This window comes from Platichthys flesus, chromosome 3 (genome assembly GCF_949316205.1).
Source record: "Platichthys flesus chromosome 3, fPlaFle2.1, whole genome shotgun sequence".
Classification (NCBI taxonomy): Eukaryota; Metazoa; Chordata; class Actinopteri; order Pleuronectiformes; family Pleuronectidae; genus Platichthys; species Platichthys flesus.
In genome coordinates, this window is record NC_084947.1 from 26,013,499 (window position 1) to 26,039,905 (window position 26,407).

General features: G+C 41.8%; 2 protein-coding genes across 3 annotated transcripts; one reads left to right on the top strand and one right to left on the bottom strand.

The window, feature by feature from the left end:
• Positions 1-1,524: 1,524 nt before the first annotated feature.
• dpp7 (dipeptidyl-peptidase 7) lies at positions 1,525-10,854 on the top strand. Its single transcript, XM_062384863.1, has 14 exons — positions 1,525-1,668; positions 1,904-2,030; positions 2,118-2,257; positions 3,681-3,844; positions 4,971-5,106; positions 5,335-5,416; positions 5,745-5,911; positions 7,404-7,464; positions 8,156-8,274; positions 8,526-8,682; positions 9,428-9,492; positions 9,582-9,652; positions 9,727-9,819; positions 10,295-10,854. The coding sequence occupies exons 1-14, from the start codon at positions 1,591-1,593 to the stop codon at positions 10,335-10,337; spliced, it is 1,503 nt and encodes a 500-aa protein (XP_062240847.1). The 5' UTR covers positions 1,525-1,590; the 3' UTR covers positions 10,338-10,854.
• On the bottom strand, positions 10,825-25,783 carry man1b1b (mannosidase, alpha, class 1B, member 1b). 2 transcript variants are annotated; one of them, XM_062384861.1, is made up of 15 exons: positions 25,598-25,783; positions 25,319-25,453; positions 24,535-24,654; positions 22,285-22,393; positions 20,710-20,828; positions 20,281-20,414; positions 20,091-20,197; positions 19,683-19,862; positions 19,207-19,355; positions 17,716-17,904; positions 16,614-16,804; positions 15,576-15,696; positions 15,148-15,342; positions 14,890-15,021; positions 10,825-14,690 (listed from the first exon to the last, which is right to left on the bottom strand). In XM_062384861.1, exons 3-15 carry the CDS (start codon positions 24,637-24,639, stop codon positions 14,484-14,486), a joined length of 1,938 nt encoding a protein of 645 aa, XP_062240845.1. In that variant the 5' UTR covers positions 24,640-24,654; positions 25,319-25,453; positions 25,598-25,783; the 3' UTR covers positions 10,825-14,483. The 2 variants fall into 2 exon arrangements, with proteins under 2 accessions (XP_062240845.1, XP_062240846.1); XM_062384862.1 differs by lacking the exon at positions 25,319-25,453.
• Positions 25,784-26,407: the final 624 nt, after the last annotated feature.

Consider the following 26,407-nt stretch of genomic DNA (forward strand, 5'->3'; position numbering starts at 1 on the left):
GGAAACAAAGTTTTGAGTAATCTTCCCCTCGGTAAAGGCAATACTGCAACAATGTAAAACAATGTCTGACTGTCTTCTTTGTAAATATGTCAATAACAGCTGGAGCCTCATTTTAATGATCAAAATGTATTAATACTATACTGCACTGTCGCTATTATTGGGAGACTTAATATTGTATCTGGGAAATTTAACATCGTTGTTTGTTACCCAATACAGTGTTAAGACTGACAAATGTGTCCTTTAAAACAGCCTATGGGTCAAAACGTGGCGGCCACTTGAACAACAAACTGTTCAAGGAATGAGTGAGTCTCAGTTGGTTCATATTTAAAAAACAACCAATATGATTATTAAAGGTCAAACAGTACTCCGATACATGAGATGTCGGACCAACGGTGTAAAAACAAATGCAGAAACAGCAATCTGGCACTAGATCTTGCTCAATCTGGGGTCCCACTTTATAGCGACAGTAAATGGCTGACCCTGCACTGCGGCAAACCCTGAATCTCCTCTCAAGCATTGGGCCACAGAGATCTGCACTAACCCAGCAGTCACCATCTACCAGGCATCAGACAAAGAGGCAGGAAGTGTCCAGCGGCCCTTGTAAAGGTGGGGAGCTCTTAGAGGCGGTGGTCTAGTGGCAGAAATTTGGACTATGGGCAGAGAAGGTCTCTGATTCGTCTCTGGTTCGACTACACAGAGAGAGAACAAAAGACGAACCTGGATCGATCTGTCCAAAAATCCAAGAGTCTCCCTACCCTGTCTAGTGCCCCTGAGCAAGGCACCTTACTCCCCGAGCGCCGTACATGGTCGCTCACTGCTCTGTGTGTCCTGCACCAGATGGGTTAAAAGCAGAGGTTAAATTTTCCTACCTGCATGAGTGTGCCTTTGCATGTCTGTGCATGTGTCTAGGACTAATAAATGCATCTTAAAAACCTACCAGGGCTGTGCTCGAACTCTTGAGCTGACAGGCCTCACATGTTAGATGATTCTTTTCTTATACAAATATGAATACACCGTTTTTATTTGTAAACCATGTCTTCATTGTATCACAAATCTTATTTTATAGTTTGTATGTTTAGTACAAATTTGGAAATAAAATGGCCTCAGCCCGCATACAACTGACTGGTCACTGTGGTGTCGATCATGTTGTTCCACCCCCACACACAGACAGGCTCTGAAACCAGGGTGTGTGACGTCATAGGCACTTACATACAGGTACGTCACTGCAACCTGACGAAATTATATTTCTCGTTTTACCGCTGTTGTGGAAAACATTGGCCAAAAAAATGTTGGGTGCTTCAGCTCCATTGGCATCTATTCAACCTGGGCTACCTCAAGAGCAGACGCTTTCATACTCATGAATTTCTCTTTGAATTGATACAAAATATTTGTTCCTTTTGACTAATCCATCAGCCATGCTAATGCTAGTTTTCTGTTTTAGCGCTTTACTTGAAGAATGGCGGATGGTACGGGTCGCACGTGAACGCAGCACAGATCATAACACAAGTCACGTGACAGCTGCTCCCTGCGCAGGCGCGGTGCCATAGTTCGAGCAGGTTTGAGCCTCGTGACTTTAATTTGAAATCTAAAATGAATCAAGTCGTGTCTCTCGTCACCGTGACCGTGTTCGTGTTGTTCGCTGAGTCGCTGCCTCACGCTCACCCAAAGGTAACGCGTCCGTGTCAGCTTGCTCTCTGTCCAAACGCTCCGTCCTGCTGTGGAGAAAACAGTCCAGTGCTACTTCTCGTCATTGTGGCTCAATGCAACTGTGTATGACTGTAAACAAGGCTTATCTGTCAATACGGTGTTGAATAGTGTGCGAGTTCTTGTGACCAAATGAAGTCAGCGACAAGAGAAACTAACTCAGATTATTATGTGTCGCACATTTAATTTATTGTCACAGTCCAAGAAACATGATGGCGTCCAGGCAGAGCCCCAGTTCACAGAGAAGTATTTCACTCAGACTATGGATCACTTCAACTTCAACAGCATGGGGAATGGGACATTCAGCCAGCGTTACCTGATCACAGGTCAGACCAGGTTCCTGTCACAAATATGACAAAACTACAGAGCAAATGACTCAATAGGTTGTTCTCTCTCTCTCTCTCTTCTTTTAGATAAGTACTGGCAGAAGGGCTACGGTCCTATATTCTTCTACACAGGCAACGAGGGAGACATCTGGAAATTTGCCATCAACTCCGGATTCATCACAGAATTGGCTGCTCAGCAGAGGGCACTTGTCATATTTGCTGAACACGTAAGGAAAACACAGATGTTGATTTTGCTGGTTGTCTGGAAAAGGTGGTTGGATGGATGATTCAAGTTTGACTCATACTCTCCCACATGTCAGCTGCTTGAACTATAAAACAAGTCAACCAGTACAAAATCGAATCTGCTTGTGAAACCATAAAAGGGAAGTGATCATGCTGTGGCTCTGTGGAATCTCCCTGCAATCATTTAAAGTGAAACTGTGGTCTCTGAACGTCCTAAAACAATATATTTTAATATCTATGTGCTAAAATCAGTTTGACTGGACTTGAGTTTCTTGAAGACGTTTCACCTCTCATCCATCGTCGTAATCCACTATGTTGACAAAATCAGGAGGACTTTCAGCAAAAACCACATCTCTGTACATTTCAAGCCTACAACACAATGAGGCAGAAACTGGTTTATCCTGGGTGGGTCAACGACCTGCAAACGACTCCCAGTGAAACCAACAGCAGGTTGGGTCCAGCCACTCCGGTAACAATAACGACCCTTCAAGTGAATTACCTGGGACTCTCAGCAGTCAGTTAGAAATTAAGACGTTTTTTAGCACTTGAATATGCTGTGACACTTATGACTGAGAATCTCCACAGAGATATGTGTGACTTTCACTCAAAATCCTGATGATTCTTTCACAAAAGTGATTTTTTTTAAAATAAAGAGACAAAATCAACACATAAAAAAATAGACCCTGGAAACAAGGTGGCTTAGAGGATTAAATACATGATTATGAAAAGGAAAAACTGTAGACATCAGTAAATACACGAATTAAGTAAATATTATAATGATACTAAGAAGATGGTCTGTGTCTTTTTTATTTGTGTTTTTTTATCTATTGGCCACTGTGATATTTGATGCTGGGATCAAATGTTGGGTCAATATTCTGAAACTGTTCTCAAAGAGCTCCTGAGTAAAATTAAATTCAGTCTCAATTGTTTATAATCAAAGTTTTGTAAATAGTTCCTTTAGAAAGCAATTACCATTTGAGATGAAAAAAGGGTGTTAGTGTCAGTACCCAATGTTGAATATTGTATCAGAAACAACAGTGGAAACTGTTGAATGAACAGATACATCTGATGTGATTCTATATTGCCACTGAATCCCATAAAAAGACCAATGGTTTCCACTAAATACAAATCTTTAAAAACAGCTCACAGACATAGAGCAGCTGCTCTCTGTAGTTAAACAAGGTAAACGGAGCATTTGTAAGAGATTATTTGCAGTGGTTGATTAATGTTTGTGTCAGCAGGACAGTGTATGTAGGACTGAGTCTAAATACACTGCTGTGTGTGTGTGTGTGTGTCGGTGCGTGTGTTCAATTTGATGAAGGACCATGCCACACCATGCAACAGTATGACCCACAATGTGTTTTTCATAGTTTCTTGACCATCTTCGTCCCCCTCTGCCTCCTACAGAGGTACTATGGCAAATCCCTGCCGTTCGGCAAAGACTCTTTCAACATCCCGCAGGTCGGCCTGCTGACCGTTGAGCAGGCCCTCGCCGACTACAGTGTCATGATCACTGGACTGAAGCAGCAGCTGGGTGCCACAGACTCTCCTGTCATTGTGTTTGGTGGCAGGTAGGATGAACCCAGCCAACCTTATACTTAGCGTCGTACATCGAGTGACTTGTGGAGTTTGTCAAAAGTTTTGATCTCATTAGTCCAAAGCTGGTTGATCTTTTTGCTAAATTAATCCCTTCTTAAGAGTATTAGAGTTGATTTTAGTGGGCAGTGTTCTAATTTAAAGTTTAACACATGAACCAAAAGGAAACAGTGCTCTGAGCTGCTTCATGCTGCCCCGGTGGTTCACTGACTCAAGTGAATTCCACAGTTTTTTGACCACGTTTGTTTTATTTTTTATTAAACCAGTTCAATCCAGTCCAACAGCCCTGCAATACGTCCTGCCCTGTTATAGAGGTGTTATTCAACTGTATGTACATGAATCTTTTCTCATTCATTAGGTTTTCTATTAACTGTTCAAACCATAATCCCACACTTGTCAACAATAAAACATGTAAAGGTAGCACATACACATAAACAAGACAGACCAGTGAACATTAAAAAATAAACAGCAAACACAATTAATCATTTAGTCAATAAGATAATAAAACACGATAATAAAAAGTTCCCATCATAATTTTCGGAGCCAAGCTGACATCTTCAACAAGCAGTCCAAACCTGAAACACAATATATTTTATCGTTGGAGAAGGAAACGGCAAGTATTCACATTTGAGAAGCTGGCACCACAGACTGTGTTGTCCGGCAGTTTTATTCAGACAAGGACTTAAACGATCAACTGAAATAGATCTGCAACTGTTGGTATTTTTGTTGAATCAACTAATTAATTCAGGTCTAGCTTCTCCAAATTGACCTTCATCACCTAAAGAGTTAACACACATCACAGAGTAACAGACCACATGTCATCTGATATAGTTTTTACCTTTTGAGTAAACAATTACAGAGTTGGCTATGGTTGCCATTTTTAACAAAGTGTAGTGGTGTTTGTCAGGCGACCTTTCAATGCTCATGTTTTCACTCCTCTGAAGTTGCTCTTCGCTCTCACATAACTGATACCTGTTCAGAAAAAAGTAACACTAACCCAGATACTCCTCAGTCTGTCTTAGGCCAGACATGACTGATGTCTCATGATGATGTCTCATCTCGGACTGTGTCCCCTCTCCCTGGCTCTCCTCGTCTCTGCAGTTACGGTGGAATGCTGTCAGTTTATATGAGAATCAAGTATCCAAATGTGGTGGCCGGAGCTCTGGCTGCCAGCGCCCCCGTACTGTCCACTGCTGGGCTTGGAGATTCCCGGCAGTTTTTTCAAGATGTCACTGCTGTAAGTGCATGGACGCTCATTCTGTTACTGCTCACTTTGTTCTTTAAGTAGACAAGTGCACTTTGCTTTATTAAACCTAACCTTAAAAGCTTCTACAACATCAGAATTTAGGCCAAATGTAATTTCTCAAACACTTAACTTTATTAAATCAGTACACTACAACAAATAATGCATGCATTCACACACACTTGTGCGAGTTTGATAACAACTTTTGCTTCTCTTTCGAAGGACTTTGAGAGGGTTGCCCCTGAATGCAGAGATGCTGTGAGAGGAGCTTTCCATCAGCTGAAGGAATTAGCTGAGCGCCAAGGTGAGTCTGTGTGAGAGGAGGACCTTCAGCTTATGTAGTGACAAAAATAGAAATGTCAGCCTTATTTTGCTGTCTATGCTGCACAATACATATATAAAATGGCAATAGAAATGGCAACAAACAATAACATAGATATACAAATAATCCTGGTTGGGAACATATGCATTTTATATATAAATAAGTGTACATGCTCTCATTTAAATGTAAATGTACACACAGTATATATATAGAGATGTTTTATAACAGAGGTACAATTGCTTATTAATTAGACATTAATTTTCTTCCCCTGCACAAATAGATAAAAGTTTTTTGTCTTTCTAAAATGCAGATTATAAAGGCATCCAGGCAGAGTTTACTCTGTGTAAACCTCCGTCATCTGCTCCGGACATCCATCAGCTGTACGGCCTGCTGAGGAATGCCTTCACTCTGATGGCCATGCTGGACTACCCCTACAGCACTCACTTCATGGGCAACATGCCCGCCAACCCTGTCAAGGTACTTTCCATTTATTTTGAACCAAAATTCTGTCCTTTAAAATGCTGTCCTTTAGTGAGGAATGTATTATTTTCATTTCATCTTAAGCTGCACAATATGCACACAGAAAAGCAGCTGTGAGCCTCCAGTGTGGCTGCACAGTTTCAGTTATATCACTTACACTGTGTTTCACTGGGTGCTTGAACTGAGGGGCTCAGGCTCATCTTCTAGAGAGTCTACGTCTTGCTTATCTTCTCCGCAAGCAGCACACAGCAAAATATCTTTCAAAATGAAAGCGCTCCAGCGATTCCATTCACCTGTTTAAAAAAAAAGGTTTTTATTGTGAAATCTGTGCAGGACCGGAAGATGCATGACTTCATTCTGTTCAGACTTCATTCAGACACACAGCAGACACACATCATCTCCACAGCAGACACACAGCAGACACACATCATCTCCACAGCAGACACACAGCATCTCCACAGCATCTCCACAGCAGACACACAGCAGACACACAGCAGACACACAGCAGACACACAGCAGACACACAGCAGACACACAGCAGACACACAGCATCTCCACAGCATCTCCACAGCAGACACACAGCAGACACACAGCAGACACACAGCAGACACACAGCAGACACACAGCAGACACACAGCAGACACACAGCAGACACACAGCAGACACACAGCAGACACACAGCAGACACACAGCAGACACACAGCAGACACACAGCAGACACACAGCATCTCCACAGCATCTCCACAGCATCTCCACAGCATCTCCACAGCAGACACACAGCATCTCCACAGCAGACACACAGCATCTCCACAGCATCTCCACAGCATCTCCACAGCAGACACACAGCAGACACACAGCAGACACACAGCAGCTCCAAAGTAGACACACAGTAGCTCCACAGCAGACACACAGCATCTCCACAGCATCTCCACAGCATCTCCACAGCATCTCCACAGCATCTCCACAGCAGACCCACAGCAGCTCCATAGCAGACACACAGCAGACACACAGCAGACACACAGCAGACACACATCAGACACACATCAGACACACATCAGACACACATCAGACACACAGCAGACACACATCAGACACACAGCAGACAGACAGCAGACAAACACAACAGACACACAGTAGCTCCAAAAAAAAAAGGATTATTAAAGGAAATATATTATAATAAGGGTAAGCTGCATTAGGGATTTTCCCCTGTCAATAGGGTGTTTTTTTGTAGTTTTTCCTAACTCTTGGTGAGCTTTAAGGGCAGATGGCATCACACCATGTTAAAGCCCCTTGAGATGTTAGGATTTGTGAATATGTGCTAAACAAATAAAATTTTATTAATTGATTGAGATCTGATAAAATATTTATTTTAAGATGAAGGAGAAAATGAGCCAAAATGAGAACAAATGAGCAGATGTGACATAAACCTGATTACATATTTACACAACAGTTCTAATAGTGACGTGTGTGCTGTGCCTCGGATTTTCAGGTGGCTTGTGAAACCATGCTGAGTGGATCTGACCTACTTGCTAACCTCAGGAACACTGCAGGTAACAGAACTGAACCCTGTCTTATTTAAAGCAGCTTAGAACCGTGTGGGCATCACATGAGGAGATCGATCCTACAGAATGGTCACAATGATGGGTGATAGGGAGCTGAAATTATACCGTTTATTTTCCCACAGGACCGTGTTTACTTTTGATTCTGGTGAATGAGGATGAGCAAGTAGAGATTTAAAGTATTACATCTCCAGTTGCTTATTGGATATATTTCATGTCAAAAACCACTAGACGGCAGTGGCCAGCTTCATATTCCCTAACTTACAACTACACCTACAAGCAAATGCTTCTTTTGTGGATACAATAATTAGCAAGACGACAGCATCCTGTGTTACTAAGTTTTTGGTTTAGTTTAGTTTGTCCTTATTGTGTGTGTGTGTGTCTGTATGTCTGTATGTCTGTGTGTCTGTGTGTCTGTGTGTCTGTGCGTGCGTGCGTGCGTGCGTGCGTGCGTCCGTCCGTCCGTCCGTCCGTCCGTCCGTGCGTCCGTCCGTCTGTCCGTCCGTCCGTCTCATTACTGAGTTCTTCAAGCAGGGATTTTGTGCAGAAGAAGACGTCCCTATGAAGAAAAAATCTCATAATAGAAGGGAATGGGGGTGTGCTTTTATTTTGCTTTGTTTCTACATCATGTCGACCTCCCTCAAGCAGACACTGAAATATCCTCCATATTATCATCCTGCAGGGATTGTGTATAATGCTACTGGGCTGCTGACATGTTTCGACCTGTACAGTCTGTATCTGGAGTGTGCTGATCCCACTGGATGTGGACTGGGCTTCAACAGCCTGGCCTGGGACTACCAGGTAACTCCACATCCACTGACAGTGCACAACGTATCATATTTGTACTGTAAATTATTATTATTTTGGGTTGGTTTAAGCTAGGGTTGTACTTGCATATTCTAGCCAGGTGCTACCACTCACCTAAATAATCTAAATCTCCTTCTGCGCTCTTCATATATGAAAGGCAAACTCTGGAAAATGTCCGAGCCAAAGTATCCATGTATTGTGCTTAATCTTAACAATGACTAACCATACTTCTGTGGTGGTTGCAGGCGTGCACAGAGGTCAATCTGTGCTTTGAGAGCAACAATGTGACGGACATGTTTCCTCCCATGTCCTTCACGGACAGAGACCGTGAGATTTACTGCTCCAAACGCTGGGCTGTGATTCCACGACCAGACTGGTTCAAAACCCAGTTCTGGGGTAATGGTGAGCTGACTCTTAGTATTAGACACACCACAGTCTGTCGTGATTGTATCGCAGCGTCTTGACCTGTGATCCAGAAATGTGTGAAGAACTGGAGTTTGATGATACTGAGCAGGCAGGGTCAGACTGAAGTATCTCTTTGTTCAGTATGGTTATGCACTAAAAGGGTCTAGCGATATCACTATCAGTTCTGAACCAACCATTTTCTAGTATATATTTACGCCTTTGTGATGCGGAAGCTTCAAACCCATATTTATTCATGGAGAACACTTTAGTGAAGCAGTGGAGAATTCCTCTGACATGAATAACTTCACATTCATGGCATTTTTTGTAAATAATGACAAACGACTAAATATAATTATTAAGAATTTATTAAAATGTTTATATATATTTGTCTAACAGCTTGTCTGTAGGAAAGCAGTTAAACTGGACGATTCTGCCCTTTGATAAGAGTTTTGGGTCATATAGTATTTCTAGACAATCTCTAAAGGTCTTGAAGGACACCTCGAGCACATGTAGGAAATGTCGACCGTGTAGGACTGCGTTATACAAAGGTGATGTCACATGACAAGCACGTAGGTCAAGGGAAAACTTAAAAAGCAACATCTATATTTCTCATTTATGATCCGATCAGCAGTGATTCATGTGTTTTTCCAGATGTTTTGACATGAATCTTATTTAAAACAGGAATAAAACTTGTTTCCATATCTGTCCCTTTGATTCTCATGAACTTTGCTGTCGTGCTCAGACCTCTCCACAGCCAGCAACATCATCTTCTCCAATGGAGACCTGGACCCGTGGGCAAACGGAGGGGTAAGAGATCAAACCAAGTCCGTAGTTTCCAGTGAACTGTGAAGCCACTGTGGTCGGTCGGTTGAATTAACCAGCTCTCTGCTGTTCAGGTGCGCAAGTCCTTGAGCACATCGCTGATCGCTGTCAACATTCCTGAGGGAGCCCATCACCTGGACCTGAGGTACAACCAGCTCACTTTGAATTTAAACTCACGAGACAAAATCTAATATGACATTTCTCTATTGTTTCTTACAGAGAATCCAATGATGCTGATCCAGTGTCAGTGATCACTGCCAGGAAAACAGAAGCAGACCTCATCGCACAGTGGGTGAAGATGGAGAGGAGAAGGTTAAAGAAAGCACATTAAAGCTCAGTCTCTCTGTCACACTATACTGTATATTAAAGAATGAATTATTGATGTGTAATAACACACAGGATAATATCCTGTAAATGATCCAGTGCCTTTTAAGTCCTTTCCATTTCTTCATGTCCTGATGCAGTATTTCACACTCCAACAAAGTGGATGTTAGTTATTGGTTTTAATGATTATGCTGAACAAACCTCATGTCTCTCTGGAACGTGGGTGTAGAATATAGTGTGTTCACCCTGGAACTGAACAAAAAGTGAGTGAACCTGTGAGTCAGTTTGTGTGATGAATGGGTTTGATTGAGTGGGATACCAGTGAACTGTGTCATCTCAGAGGAGCTGCTCACTGCTGAGCTAATTTCAGACCATGCATGTACAGTGGTGAGAGATGCACCTCATCCCTACTCTACACAGGCAGCTGGCGTTTTCAAACAGCCTGTTTCCATCTGCCCAACAGTTCAGGACCTCAAGATATTCACATCAGCCTCATGGAGGGCTGAGAGAACCAGGATTTATCCACGGCTGAGAAGCTCCAACATGTGATTACCAAGTTCAAACCTATTTGATTACCTAATGAATGTCTTAGCATTATCACAGCTAATTCCTTTTAGTGCTTATCGAAACAAACAAGAAAAAGTCAAATCACGAGTCTCTGACATGAAGAAACACAACACACAGCGAGGGAACCAGAAACCATCTCCCTTTGTCAGCATTTGCTGGGACGATCCAGTCAAATACAGTAGTGCTCCCTCTATAAATCAGGGCAGGAATTGCATGTGACTGCCGCGCTGTCTGCTGGGTGTTAATGGTTTGCGGTTTTCTGCTCTTCATTCTTTGGGATGTGATCAGTATATGTCTGTGAAATGAGAGGGAGCTGCTCTTGCTGTATTTTCAAATGTTTAAAATAAAAAAATTACATGTTTGAAGCAGATGTAGCACCCTCACTGCAGAGCAGCTTTGTTTCTCCAGTAATGATCAACACAAATGTTTCTGTTCAATAAAATATTTTTAATTTTATTTTTTTTGCACAGAATTAATGCAGATCCAGCCTTTATTTTACACCAAATTACATCAACAATACATTGTGTAAGGTTTGAAATGGAAGAAAAACAACCAATACTACCGCCCCTCTGTCAGAACAAAGCTGTTCCACATTTATATGTAAGATCCAATCTCAGAGCATTGGAGAGATAACAGAGAGGACACACACCACTCAGGACAGTGAGGAGCTCTTGGAATATATAGATTCCAATTGCTACTTTTCCAACAATGAAAACAGGTGTCGTCAGCGAGGAGCATCTTCGAACCTCTGCCAGCAGATGTTATTAGTCATGTTTTGGCTACTTCGGATAAACTCAGACGGTATATATAAAAAAAAAAAACTAGAACCTCTGCTGAGAAATGAATCAAACTAGCAGTCGCTCTGTGATGAACAAACTTACAAATGTGTAGTCATCTTTCACGCCTGCAGGTAAAAAGGGGCAAACAGTGTCTTTGAGGAACATGATCCTAGACTGATCAGGTTAATGCTTGACCTGCGTTCCAGGACACTTCAGGGACAGTTAGGTCCACAGGCTTCTATTTACAGTAAGTCATACGCAATGTGAACATGTGGGTCTGCAACATGTGTAAATCAGACAATTTCTGCTAATACACAATAACCAATTTTGTCTAAGAGTATTTACCAATCATATCGACCTCAGTCTATATCCAAAGGTTGTTTACACATATGACAAAACATTGAGTAGTTTATGTGCACACAGTGAGTATTTGGGCCTCCTAACTCCAACTGTACTCTACAACCCTTGTAAAACCTGCCTCAGAGCTTTCCTGTTCTTGTACTTTATATGATGCTTCAAGTTAGGTTTTATCTTCCAACTCAATGTGCTTTGTGTTGATACCACTGTAATTGATCTAATAATGACAAACTGATAAACTGTACAGCTGTGGTGTGTGTAGCCTGCTGTTAAAAGCAGTCTGTTTGGTGGCCGCAACTAATATAGAAATCCATCAGTCGTCATTGACTTTAGTTTAAAAATAGTGGCATCAGTCTTCCAAACCCACACCAGTGACACTGTTATCAAAAGCACTGAAAATATCTCCTGTGTTAGTTTTTCCTGAAAGATGCTGCTTTGGAGAAAATGGCTTTTCATCAATAAGACCAAAACCAGACGCCGTTGGTGATGATATCCCCAGCATGTCTTTGGCTCAGGTTTTATGCTGAAACACATCCAGGGAGGGATCACGCAGAGCCCTTGTTAATAGGGTTTAAATACACACCGGGAGAGATAGGCATCACGTAAACCTAATGATTGATTTGAGGGAAAAATATCAATCTTCAATCCTAGTGTAAAAATGATCCCCAATCGCAATTACCACACAATGCTGTAAGTCAGCAACCAGTAAAAATAGCTGGAATGAATAGAAATGCACGTTCACAGACAGCTAACAGTCGGTCTTTTGAATGTTGTCTGAAGCAACATTGAAGGCACACGTGAGGAAAATAACAGAATAAACTAAATGAGTTTGGTCTCAATTCAAAGTTTTTAAAAGTAACAACTACAAGTGGAGCTATGATGTAAACTAGTGGTATTGGTAGGAAGGACTGCATACTGCTGTGGCCACTACAACAAGAACTGAACAAAACACTCACAATCCCAGCTCAGTGTGTTTAGATAGCTGCAATTACAACTTTAAATACACTAGAAATCAATATATTATGCTAAATTTATATTTAAAATCAAACGAGTCGGAAACACAGACACTAAAGCCTTGCAGATGACAAAATAATGAAATGGAACATTCAGCGAGAAGAGCAACTGCTCAGGACACATTAAAAAAAAACACAAAGAAATAAACAAATCAATGCTCAGAACCCACAACTAAGGTCATAAAACAAAAGCTTCACAGTTCAGAAGTAGATCTGCTACCTCACGACAGCCGGAATAAGTTTGTCTGTGTCCCATGTAGAGACGGAAGCTGCATTCATGTCACGTGGGAGGAAAAGCTGCTACAAGGTTTTGGTATAGGTCATGAACAGAGACATTTTGGGTGACCGGGGGCTAAAAATTAATTTTGGTTTGTAAACCTACTTTTCAACAGAGTCACGAATACTATGACATTTCATACACGCAGTTTCCAAATGACAAAAATATATTTTACTAAATCCTGTGCCCATAACCCTACAATAAACGTTTGTAGCTGCCTATGACTGGTCCGAGTAATCCATTAATCAATTAGCACTTTCCAAGCAGCGTCTTCTTGATCTGAGGTTAGTGAGTGGGATTATGTGCTGTGAAATCCCACCATATCCTGTATGACATGAATGCAGCACGGAACAGCAGACACACAGACTCCTTTTACACCTGACATTAAATTGCTTCTTGTATACAGATTATATGTAGGTATGATTTGAACCTGATTTTCAGCTGGGATTGATGGGTGTCTGATCGCTCTGTTCAGCTCACCATCCATTTGTATGAACAGATCCATGAAAGCAACCAAGAAGAGGAGAAGAAGATGGCAGCCACCAGTGAAGCCCTAATAGTGTTTTTTCGATCTTGTTATCTCTCCATCTACAAGTGTCTTGAGTAATGTGAGGACTGCTTCCTGTGTTTACTGGCTAATGGCTTCTAGCTGTGTAGCTGCTACTTCATTGGTTTGAAACAGCTGCATGTCATTTTGTACTTCAAACTGTAAGATTATACTTGTGTTCAATGTTCAATCCCAATACGTCCTTGACCTCTGGAGTTGATTTGGACAATCTGATGATAAATCGCATTTTAATTCAGGTATAAATGTATTAACAGCCTGTTGGCACGCCCTGCCCTGTTTAGGAAGAATAGTTCTAACCAGAGCACTTGAAGACTATATACAGTGTGATGAGGAATTCGCTTTTTCCTCTAATCCCTGCAAGGCTGGCACCCATGTGAAAACATGTGGGCAGAGCAGTCAGGTTCTCGGTGCAGCAGGCAGCAGCGGTTGGTTTCAGTTCACACAGCTGGTGGCTGCTGTCAGGGAACGTTTTAGCTGCTTTCACACCTCGCACTGAGGTAAGACCACCAGACACTGGCTTTGTGTCACAATGGATTACATTCTGTTTCAGAAACATCTCCATTGTAATAATAATACAATGGAGGGCTACAAATTAAGACATGGACGTGTTGGAGGATTTCTCTGGAATAAAAATTGTGATTTTTGTTAGAAATTGAACATGTTTGACAATCTGAAAATATCAATTCAAACATCTGTATCAGTCCAACCTGACACTCCACCTCCCCCCATAACAAGAAGGCTTCAGTTCAAGTGACATTCAGGATCCTCTCCAGTGCTGAGGTTATCTGAGAGAGAGAACAGAAACCTTTGTCCGCTCCTCCGGAAAACACTCTGTCACCAACACAAATCCTAAAGATTTTTTTATAAATAAGCTACACACTGGACCAGGCTCCTGTTATTTCACCAAGACCGTTGGCACAGAGCAAACTAAAGATCCAATAGAAAAGAGGCTTTTCCATCTGTGTTCAGGGTGGTTTTGGCAGAGGTCACTCACTGAGACCGAACAGATGTAGCTATCATGTTGGTGTTTGACCAACCCTGAGATCATTTGTTGTGTTTATAAATGTCATTTGAGTCCTTCGCTGTGTGTGTCACGCAGTGGAAGGCCAAATAGGCAGAGGATGAGCTTCAGTGTTGAAGACATACTGGTCTAAGCTGATGAGGTCGGGGTCATCTGAGAAGAGCAGGTACAGATACTTCAGGGTCTCTCCGAGGAAGAAGCTCTCCATCTTGTCTTGAGGACTCGGATAGTCTGGGTCGCGCACATTATTGATGGAGGTATAGCCACCAGAAGAAACCTGGAACACACACATTCACAACTCATTTGAGATATAAAAGAGAAAATACAATTCCGCTGGGACAGTTTGGTTTGACGTGGCTCCTAATGTCTTCCCTGACTTGGAAATTAGTTAATAATCTCACATAACTGTGCACTGAACAACAGACCTGCTTATAAACGCCCAACTCACACACTGACTCCAAATCAAGACATTTTACCTTGGTGTACTTGTTAAAGTTTTTAAGAATCTCCCAGCCCCACTGCTGGTACTTGAGGTCCTTGGTGAACCTGTAAAGGTAGAAGAGACTCTCCACAGTCTCTGGTCGCAGGAGGTTGTGTCTATCAGCAAGCTAGAACAGACAATACAAAAGAGACACAAACAATAAATTGTGAGTCACATCTGAAACTTAGGCTTTAGTCCCATTTTTGCTGATTTCCAGTGTTTCTTCTGTTACACAAAAAATATCTCGACCTACTTTCACATCGATGTCTCGGATGCTGCCCTCATGCATATTGAAGTGGACAATCTCTGGACTGAGGCCCGTCTCCATCTGCACGTACATCTGGTAGCAGGTCTCCATCAGCTGTTTAGCCAGATCCATATGATCAGCAGGCAGGCCGTTGTGAGCACCGAGGGCCAGAGTGCCTGGCAGGAAACACACTAGATGGTCCTGAAAGCACAGACAAATACAGTTGAGTCCTCCATAATGGTATGAATGGCCAGTTAATACATTCATTATCTGATTAGTGATATCTGATTATAATTCAAATTCTACAGCTTACTGGTTAATTTTTTATTTTCTGATATTAATGGTAATTTCACTGAAACCAAATTTTATATACTGTACTTTGCTAAGTTCAACAGAATTGAGAGCAACAGGAGAGTGGCATGAATATTACTGACCATTTTAGTGCTGAACTGTCCATGTGAGACCTCTCCTATAAAAGTAAGGCCATTAGGAGAAGACTTCTGCAACATGTTCTTCTTAATACCTTCTATTGCTTGCAGATAGTCTTCCAAGAGCCTTAAATCACACAGAGAGAGAGAGAGCGAGAGCAAGAGAGAGAGTTAAAGACTGGAATAGCACTCTTGAGCATGAAAAGGTAAAAGAAGCTGGTAGAGTAAAGACATTTGACACTTGGAGATTTACATGCTATGATTGGGGATGGAAATGTCATAAATAAGAATAAGACTTAATTGAAGAATAAAATGGAAATACAGTGCCTTCAGTATACACCCAATATAACCCATTATGAAGATAATGGGTTATATTGAAAATTAAATTTTTGAAAAGGAAACACTGAAATCTAAGAACGCATTCAGACGTTTTAGAAGCACCACACAACATCATGTTCACCACAAGAGTGAAGCTTCCAACAATGAAATTTATCATGAAAGACAGGAAGCACCCTGTTGATACTGAGCTGACACAAAACTTTTCTTGTAAAGTTCCTGCTGTAATCACTGTGTGTCAGTATCTCCAGATATTAATGAGCCGGCATATTTTTTCTTTTAAAAACACCTGTCTCGGAGGAGCTCAGAGACAGGTGTTTTGGTGTGTATCTGTAGTCGATTTCAAACGATACGTAGCAAATGTAGCCTTCAGCATAATTTTTTGAGGAAACCCGGTAAAATCTTTTAGTGAACTATCCCTTTATGTTCAGAGACATGTTTCCTGAAACCCTGGTTCAGCTCTCTCGGCCAAGACAAGACAGGAGTGGCATGAGCACAGCTCTGTGAATATTGTCTTGTGTCTCTGTGAGTTGTAGATTTTTCTGAAGCATGAGTCCTCAGTAGTCATTACATTATTGCATCAGTAAGACTCACTCAATATTCATCCAAAGACAAGACAGATACCTAGTTTCTAGCAGTTTCTTGAGTGTTTCCAAGTATCAGGTCTGGTTATGCCAGTAAACAGAAGGCTCTTGTGGCTCAACTCACTGGTTGTCCTTCTTGCCTCCCTGGATCCACTGCTTCAGGAGGTATTCATAGTAGCTGTCGGCTCTGGCTCCAAGTGTGTAGATGCCTTGATGGGTGAATTGTCCATTGTTTGTGTTGATGAACATGGGAACAAGACCGTCCAGCTTGCCGTCCAGCTTGTGGACCTGATTCATAACCTCGGCCGCCGCATCCTGGAAAATCAAGGTAAGAGGTCAAACAGAGAGATCTGTGGGTAGTTTTGTAATATTCATTCAATGACTCAAAGTAAAGTGACAGTTAAAAAAATTTAAATTGCAGAGAAGAAATTCGGGATGTTGAACCCACAGTAGCCTGCCGATATATTTAACAAACTATCTCTACTACTAACAAACTACTAATATAAGGCAGTCTGGACTCTCCTGTGCGAGAAGGAGTAAGTATTTGGCAGAGCTGCTCAATGTTTACAGAGAAGAACAACAGGTGAAAGGATAATAATTCATCACACCTTCATGCTGCACTGCAGTATTTAATATTGTCTACACTCAACACTACCAAGTAAGTTTGACACATCCTTGATGACCAGTGCAGTTTACAAAAAGTAGTGTTAAATTGTACAGACAAGAATCAATAATTCCATAATTTACATCAGCTTGCAAACATTGTCCAATCCTTACAATATTTCTGGAAAGGGGTCCAGGTAAGTTAAGAATGACTGACAACAGAAAAAGATTATTACTGGCAGTGGGTTGTAAAAACAATTGTTTTGGGGTGAGAAGCCAGCTGCATGAAATACTACATGGCCAAAATGATAGATGATAGGCCACTAGCATTTGAAATCCACTGCTATATCTGTCCACTTCTTCCCAACTTAAACTCTTAGCCAGACTTAGTTCGTTGTAATTGTGTCTCTAGTTGTAAATGACCAGCTTCAATTTTGTGTTGAACTTAATGCAGGGCTGAAAAAAAGGCTTCATACTGCATAGGTGTTACAAAACAACACCTGCTGATTGGGAGTACTTTCCTGTCACTGTTATTTATGGTAAAAAAAAATAGATGACATCAAGTTGTCTCAGCCAAAGCGCAGACAGAGAACTTAGCCAAAGTGACAATCGAAAAACGTCACCTCGTACTGGGGATCCTGGGTGAGGCGACTGAGCTCTTTGAACTCCAGCTGGATGCTTGTAACCTCAGCCACTGTGCTGTCTGAGGTCCAGCGAGGGGAGTGGGCTGTACCTTTCCCGATGTTCACATCAGAGAAGGGGATCTTGGACGGGGTGTTGAAGGCAGGCATCAGTCTGGAGCCGATGTCTTTCTATAGAGGAAGAACAAAGATTATGTGCCGATGTTTGCTGCTGAAAGTCAGTGAAAACCAGACCTGATTTTTGAGATGATGAGGGTGGTGCACAGTTTTGTTGTGTGTACTCAACCGCTTTGAGTTGTATTGCTGTTTGTGACCGGAGCCTATATTATTTTACCGTCTTCTGTGTTAAAGGGAACGTTCACCCAGAAGTGAAAATTCACTCATTATCTACTCACCACTATGCCGATTATTACTGGCAGTGGGGTTGTAAAAACAACTGTTTTGGGGTGAGAAGCCAGTTTCATGAATTACTACATGGTCTTGTTTCATTACATTACATTTAATTTAGCTGACGCTTTTATCCATGTATCCATTTCCTCTCTCAGTTATCAGTGTGTTTGTTTGAATGGGTGTGTGACCTGGGGGGGTTGAGTCCAAACCTGTGGATACTAAGCTCTAGAATTTGTAATGAAGCAATTGCTGTACTAAAAGGAACCAGACAAAACAGCAGATTTTTGCCTCACTGCCAATTTTTAACATGGTAAAATCCCCAAATGTTTGAGTCCCGTTGTCTTGTTTCTAAAAGAATGACATTAACCAGTACAGTCAAACTGCTGACTTTAGAGTAAAGATTAAGATCCATTTATTCATCCCAAACACATGCACAGACATGCAAAGGCACACTCATGCAGGTAGGGAAATTAAATCTCTGCTTTTACCCATCTGGTGCAGGACACACAGAGCAGTGAGCGACCATGTACGGCGCTCGGGGGGCAGATGTTGGGGGAGTAAGGTGCCTTGCTCAGGGGCACTAGACAGGGTAGGGAGACTCTTGGATTTTTGGAGAGATCAATCCAGGTTCGTCTTATGTTGTCTCTCAATTTCCCCATACTTGCAACTAGTTGCCACCACTTATTGTACAGAATCAAATCGGCAAAAACTGGGCCACAGGTTTTTAAGTATATAGGAATAAACATGAACGAGCCATAAATGTCGCTGCCGCCAGGTTTAATCTTGAAGTTGAGTGGGTTTGACTATTCTTGTGGCCAAAAAATGTATGTTTTTGTAAATGTTGGCAATTCTGTTTGCTCTTCACATCTAGTTTAAACAACTTTTATTGTATGTTTTATTCTGCACCATTGGTCTTAATTAGGTAAAGAGGTTAAGCTCTGTCTGCAGACTTATTGGCAGATTAAATGCAATGGAGAAGGTGATGCTTTCTTTCTTCTTCAGTGTGTTTAATACCTGCTTACATAATTTCTCCTTCATGTGGCTATAAATGTTGTTAAATGAGAGCATGTGTGTTGTACTCACAGCTTTGTCTAAGAACAGGGTGTCTCCAGTTAGATGGTAGGTGCTCAGCAGACCTCCCAAGATGCGAATGGTGCTCTCAAACAGGTTGACATCAACATTCTTGTTGAAGGACAGCTCTGTTGCCACCCACGCCCTTGCTTCTTCAAATTCTGTAACAAAACATTCATGCCAAGAATAATTATAATAATAAGCGGAGAAGATTTACCAATACATGAAATGCATCTGGTTTAAAATTGCACTAAAGCTAATGCCATTATGAAAAATTTTGTGTCTTTTTCTTCTCATTCTCATCACAGTCCTCACTTATTTCCTAAATGTGCTCCTGTGGTTTAGGTTGTTCTACAGACGATTTGATATATTTTGACAACAAGCTTTGCAACCAGCCCCTGTGAGCTTCCCCCTCTTCAGATTAACATTTCAAGCATTCAGGAGGCAAGTATTTGATTCAATGTTTAGTGTTTGAAGATATGGCCTACCTTCTTTAAGTCCCAGGATCCACATGGTATCCAGGGCATCAATAAGCGTCAAACCAAGGCCAAACCACTCCCCGTAGGACTTGGAGATAGGCCTAAGCTCATCATGACCCCAAGCAAACTTTTTATAGCCCTTCCATGCATGTCTGAAAGATTCCCGCACCGTCTCCAGCCGGCTAGTTTCTAGAAAACACAAAACACACAAGATGCCAGTTTATGATCCCCTCTCTGTCCAAAGATCAACAAGGAATCAAATGACATGATTTCTGGTGAATGCTGAAGTGTACGTTAGAAGTATATGGTCAGACTCAAAGCCTCTAAGAAACTGTGATACATCGGCTTTTATTTAAATAAATACTAAATTATACATGTGAATTCATAAATAATTGAGGTAAATAAAACAACAGATACCTGACTCTTTGGATATTATGACTTCTTGGTTGGTAGGTGAATCCACCTTTCCCCCATCCTTGGTGCCCTCTGGGACCTGTTTAGTGTCGATCAATGCCCCATGCCAGCTGAAAGTCACCGTTGGAGAGAGAAATTAGCCACATGAACTACATGCAGACAGCTTTGGTTGTAATCACATTGCCAGTGTCACCTGATAATTGCCTCCTCCTCCCCTTCTTTCTTGCCGTCAGCCACCTTGTCCACCACCACTGTATCTGAAGTGTTTCCTTTCCTCTGAAGGCGATTCCGAAGGACAGGTGGCCCTCTCTTATTAGATAATTTCCTCTGCAGCAAATAATTACATGATTAAAAAAGTATTTAACCATTTAAAACGTCACTTCATGTGATATAATGCTTTTCTAGTCTCATTGACACTCATGCACACCATCAGTTACATTCACTCTTTTACACACATTCATAAAGCACTTTTATACAAAGTGCTTTTTCCATCAAACATCATTCGCAAACTGACGGAACAGCCATCAAGGAGTCACAGATCAAAAGGAAAATCTTTCATGCTTCTAAAATTTGAAGTAACCTTGTGACAGCCTTCAGAAAACAGAAGCAGATAATTACAAACCTCGGAAGGTAGTTCTGGCAGTGCTGGGTGGCCCTGTTTGATAGGCTCAGGCAGCACATGAGGGATGGCAGGCCTCAGTACGCTGTTACTGTCTATTTCGTGCTCCGCATCTGGAAGGCCTCAAGACACATACAAAAAGGTTTTATTAATCAATAGGTTAATACAACGTCTGCTGCAGACTTTAAAAAAACAACCCTCCAATAATATTGCACCATTACTTATTTCTTCATCTAACTATAAATGGAGTAGTCCATTTATTTTACACAGTGAGCTGCCCTTCCTGTTAGCACGTTTTCATACACGACATGTACCTGACCTAAGTCCATCGACTTACTCTAGATAGCACTCTATTTGCTGTTTGCTTTTCACACATGCACAACACAGTGGGAGGTTCTGCAAACTTTCACAACTTTCACAGCAATAACTGCTGCAGGCGGAGGAAGGACATAACGTGTTCATTCTACTGCATCATCATCATAGGTCACAAATCCAGCTTCACACTGACTGCTCTAAAACTAGTCGACAAAATAGGAAAATCTTGTCTCTACTTCCACAATTTCTAAAAAAGACATTTTTTTTAGACAGTGAAAATGTGGAAGCTCTTTGATTGCTGTGTATTGTATGCTCCTGATTCATGGGGGTAAGGTGGTTTCACTTTCTCACCCTCAGACAGTTTCTGAGAGGAGCCTTTTAGTATTAAGGTTTGAATATCCAAAGCCCCCATTCAGACCTGTTACTAACATCCATCCTGAATGATCTGTTAAAAAGAGGTCAGTGCCAGGATTAGTGGGACATGCATAATTGGCCCTGGGTCGGCTCTGAACCTGGGCCTCTGCGGGCTGAGACCTTAGATCATCTGGTAGAGCTGCCGCTCCAGTTTAAACATATTTTAAGCCTCATGTATTTGTCTGTAGCTACAGCCCCAATATCAACACTGATCACCAAATAATGACTGATTTTTTGAAAATTTTCTAGAGAGGTCAAATCCTTCTTTATAGCTGCACACATTCATTCATTCCTCCTCCTGACTATGCGTGCTCCTGTTCTCTCTAGCTTGTGCCAACACACACACACACAAACATTGTCCTCTGACACACCTGTAAGCTCAAACTAGGTACAAATGACATAATTTGGTTTCCATCAACACACGATGGTTGTGATTATTTGCACAGAGAGCAGGGACCTGAGATCCAGTCACATGGTCACAGGAGACACATTCAGGATGCATATTAATGCCATGTGTAAACACATGTACTTAACACTGTCCAATTGTGATCAGATCTCTGAGGACAGATTTGAAGAGGGCCAAAGTTTTTCGGTCTGGGTCATCAGTAGATATTCTGAAGACAATTCTTCGGCTACCAATTCCTAGTGAGTCCATTAACATCTACTGAGTTGATAAAGTTCTAATTCTTCTCACTTCAAGCATTAACAAAATATTGTCAACATTGCACACTTGTGCAAACATATGCATTCCTGTCAGCATTAAACACATTATTCTGTTGGCATTGATATCAGGCCAGTAGCTCAGACAGAAAATCCCATGGGAAATGTTTAATGTATGAAAAGCCTTACCTCTGACGTGTTCAGTGACGGTAGGATAGGTGGCAATCCCACAGATAAACATAAGGACAAGGATGAAGAGGATGAGGCTCCGCTGCAGCCTGGACAGCTGCTTCCATTTCTGCAGGCACACAGAAAGAGGCAGATGGAGAAGAATGTCAGTTTCAACCCAGCTCCTGCAGAACATACATCTTGACCCAATAAGCAACAGTTAACAACATGACTGACAGGTCTCATCACTCAAATTCAATACATTATGTTGTCTTGTGCTGCTAAAATGTATTTGAAGAGAATAGCAAATGTGGAGCAGTTTTGCTGTGGTGATTGATTAGTTACCATTAATCAAATAATATCATTTCCTGTCTGTGTAAAGCAGTGGGGTTAGGGTTGTGGTCTATAAATAAACTGACTTGACTAAAATCTTCTTATTTCATCGCAATGCCTGCACATTGATGCTCAGCCCCTCCCTTCTCCGCTCTCCATCTCCTCAACTCTCCTCCTCACACTGAGACACACACACAGTTGCCCATGGTCACCTGTAAACTCAGACTGGCTAAAAACAACATCTGGTTTTATGAAAAGCAATGTTGCTTATGAGAGGAAGTGAGACCTGAGTGGTGACACGAGAAGGCAGCTGTGAAGGGACTGACTGAGAGCTGTCAACTTGTGATCAGTTCTCTCAAGACGAATGTTAAAACAGGTCGGAAAAGGGATAATCTGCACTGGGACTGGTTTATTATACAATATATTATACCATGCCATCTTTTGGTATGACCGACAGTAGCTATTATCAATATGAGAAGAGCTCCTGTGAAATTTTAAACCACTTTAAGTTTTAAAAGCAAAGAACACTCTAAAGAGTAAAATATACGTGCTGCAATTGTTGTTTTGACTTCACTATTGAAGTCATGGGGCTTTCCTTACTCTGCCAAATGCACTGATTGGAAATGTTATTGCATTACAGTTTTCTTGATTGCATAAACACTAAAAATCAAAAGTATTAAACAATTATCAAGACCTTACACTCAAGGAGCAAAACATCGGGCCAGATTTGCACCACTATAAGCACAATGTCAGCTTCACACTTTTTGCAAAAAAATACAAACAGTGATTTGCAAAACACTAAAAATACTTGTATACATTAGGAAGAGGAAGAAGAAGAGGAAGAGGAAGACCTGAAGCAGGAGGAAAATGTGCTCAAAGAAGAAGAGGACCAAATTTATCAAATGAAATTCCTGCAACACTAGTGGACCATGTCGTGAACCACAGATTGATGCTGAGGGAGGCTGGACTAAGCCAAATCTTAGCAGATATACAGTGGCAATGTGGCATCTGTCATTCTAACCTGTACTGGATACAAAATTTTCTGATTGTTTGATATTTGCTGAGCTTATAGTGTTATGCACACTACTGAAGTAGCATGAAAACTGAGACATGTTATGTTGTGATTCTCCATGTTGACATGTTGACTGATTTGGTATATGGAGAGAAATAAATTATGATTTCATCAGTCTGCAGCATTGGTCTTGTGTAGTGTTTGGTGAATTTATTGTATACAGTACTCTAATCACTGAGAAGTAGAATTGCTAAAAGTGTTTTAGTTAGCCACAGCAGTGTGTAACTGGCTCAAACAGAATTAGGTCATATGAAACTTTTGTGTTTCATATGGTATTAAAATATGGTTTTGATCATTTAGTGTATAGTTTTTACGAAAGTGTTTCATTTTGCAAAGGATCTGAGGTGTTCTGCTAATTGGGTGTGTGGTTGTGCTAATTGTGTGTAGTGTTTTGAAAAACCAGGCCCTGTTTTAAAAATCGTGCTTAAGCACTGTAAGAGTTCTGGCGAGGTCACGTTGTCCTGCTGTCACAAATAGAGTCTAGTTTACTACATTTATAATTAGAAAAAGTCATAAAATACAACAAGCCCAACTTTGCAATTATGATGTGAGGACACAACGTAGCACCTGCTAGACAATTCAAGTTGACCACCAGTTGTTTATCTACAGCTTAACATTACCCCTCACTTCACGAATGATCCCAGAGAAGATACACAATTTAAGATTAAACATCCTAGAAATTGAACCACAGTTACTTTTCCACAGATAAACTGGCGAGCATCAGCCGCCTTAACCAGCTACGAGGAAAGTGGGACACAGCGGTGGTGTCCTGTTTAGAGTAGGGTGGAGGACACCAGAACACTGGGAACATGAGGAGAGACGGAAATTCCTGCCTGATGAGCAGCCGCTTGCAACGACCCACTTACCCTCCAGCAGGACTGTCTCCTCCAGTGCTTACTGTTGTTGTAACCTCCACTTCCTTGTCCAGCAAGGCTCAGGGATACATAGTCCTGGCGAGATGGTGGGTGCATTTCTGTAGAGGAGCCCTGGGACACGGACACACACACACACACGGACACACACACACGGACACACACACAGACACACAGACAGAGAGAGAGAGAGAGAGAGAGAGAGAGAGAGAGAGAGAGAGAGAGAGAGAGAGAGCAGTGAATGAGAGGAGAGCTGGGTGGGAGGTGTGGTGCCATTAACCCAGCTAGAAATAAGTTAGAGGGGGAAGCATGTGAGCATGAATGGCTGTTCTTATTACATTATTATTATTAGAAGCACAATGTGTAACACATCCAGAGCAGAGTTCCACCCTCTCTACACTCACCTCACACAGAGTACAAAGCTAACTCAAGTTGCTAGAAACCAGTTCCACAGCAAACATCGCCATGGTCCCGAGCAACGGCTGAGCACTGACTCACACACAGTTCATTCAGGATGTCATTGTTCATCCCAGGGGGAACGTCAGCTAGCTGGCGAGCCACGGAGCTCTAAACACACCTGCACACGCCACCATACCATGACAACTGTATTAATCAACAGGCTAACTTTGTAACCTACCTCCGTGGACGTAGGTAGGTTACTAACTGGATGTAGACTGGTGGTAATTTGCACAGCACTTATCCAGCAGACATGTCATGTGTCACAGGAGACACCGCACATGGAGGAATTAGCTTTAACTGCAGCATAAGGCTGTTTTACCTTTCACACAGGAGGGGAACCTCGGCGCTCTCTGCCCGTAGCTCTGCCGCGGCTCCCTCGGCGACGCGCCACCGGGTGGAGGTCGTGTTTTGGCGGGTTCACAGCTCAACTGTGGACCGAGGCATCGCTTGAGGCCTAAAACAAGCGATACCGCAGGTGCATACTGTGACACCTTCAAAGTCCAGCGCAGACACTATTTAAAACACCCCGGCGACAGAGTGGGCACACCTAATCCAAAATGGAAACTACTACCGGTACATACAAATAAACTGAGTTTACCTTGAAAAGTATCCAGCGTTACAGAGGCGACAGGTTTATCCACCGGAGACGTTGGAGCTGGCGTCAGTTACAGGAACAGCCTCGGCGGCCTGTTCATGTTTAAAAGCGATATAGTGAGATACGAGCATCGGGCGGTAAAGGGAGATCCACTTGTGGCTGAGCTGCTGCTTATCTGACAACACAAGATCAGATGGCTGCTTGCTGCCTCCACGCTCTCCTCCAAACATCGGAAAAAACAGACGCGTCTGTGTGTAAATGAGACTGACTGTTTCAAAAGAATGAAACACTCAATACAAAACACCTCTTCTGTTTTGGTCAAACCCAAACGAGTTTTGTTTTACATCCACAGTTTTAATTTTGTATCATTCTTCAAAAATCACATTCATTTATTACATTGTGTGAAATGATTACACACGATACCAGGTCTCTGCCAGATCAAAAGTCAACGGAAATGCAGTGACAACTAATCCTGCCCACTAGAGGGCGCATTGTTGGATTAGTGGTTATTCGACAAGTATACAACACACTGTATAGATGTCTGTGGTTTATACTGTCTACTGTTCTCGCGAGCTAAACACAAGAATTGAATTGTCAGGTAAATGGTGGGGCACAAAATGTCACAATATAAGTGATTTTTTTCAGGCCAGTTTATTGGAATACACTGTGCAGGGTTTCAGACCATTAGATAAATAATTTATCATGCATACAGATAATATCAACATTCGTAACGACATGAAAAAGTCATAAATATCTGTATGATTATGATACTTGTCCTATTTTCCTGATGGATTCCATGCAAAACTGGCGCAC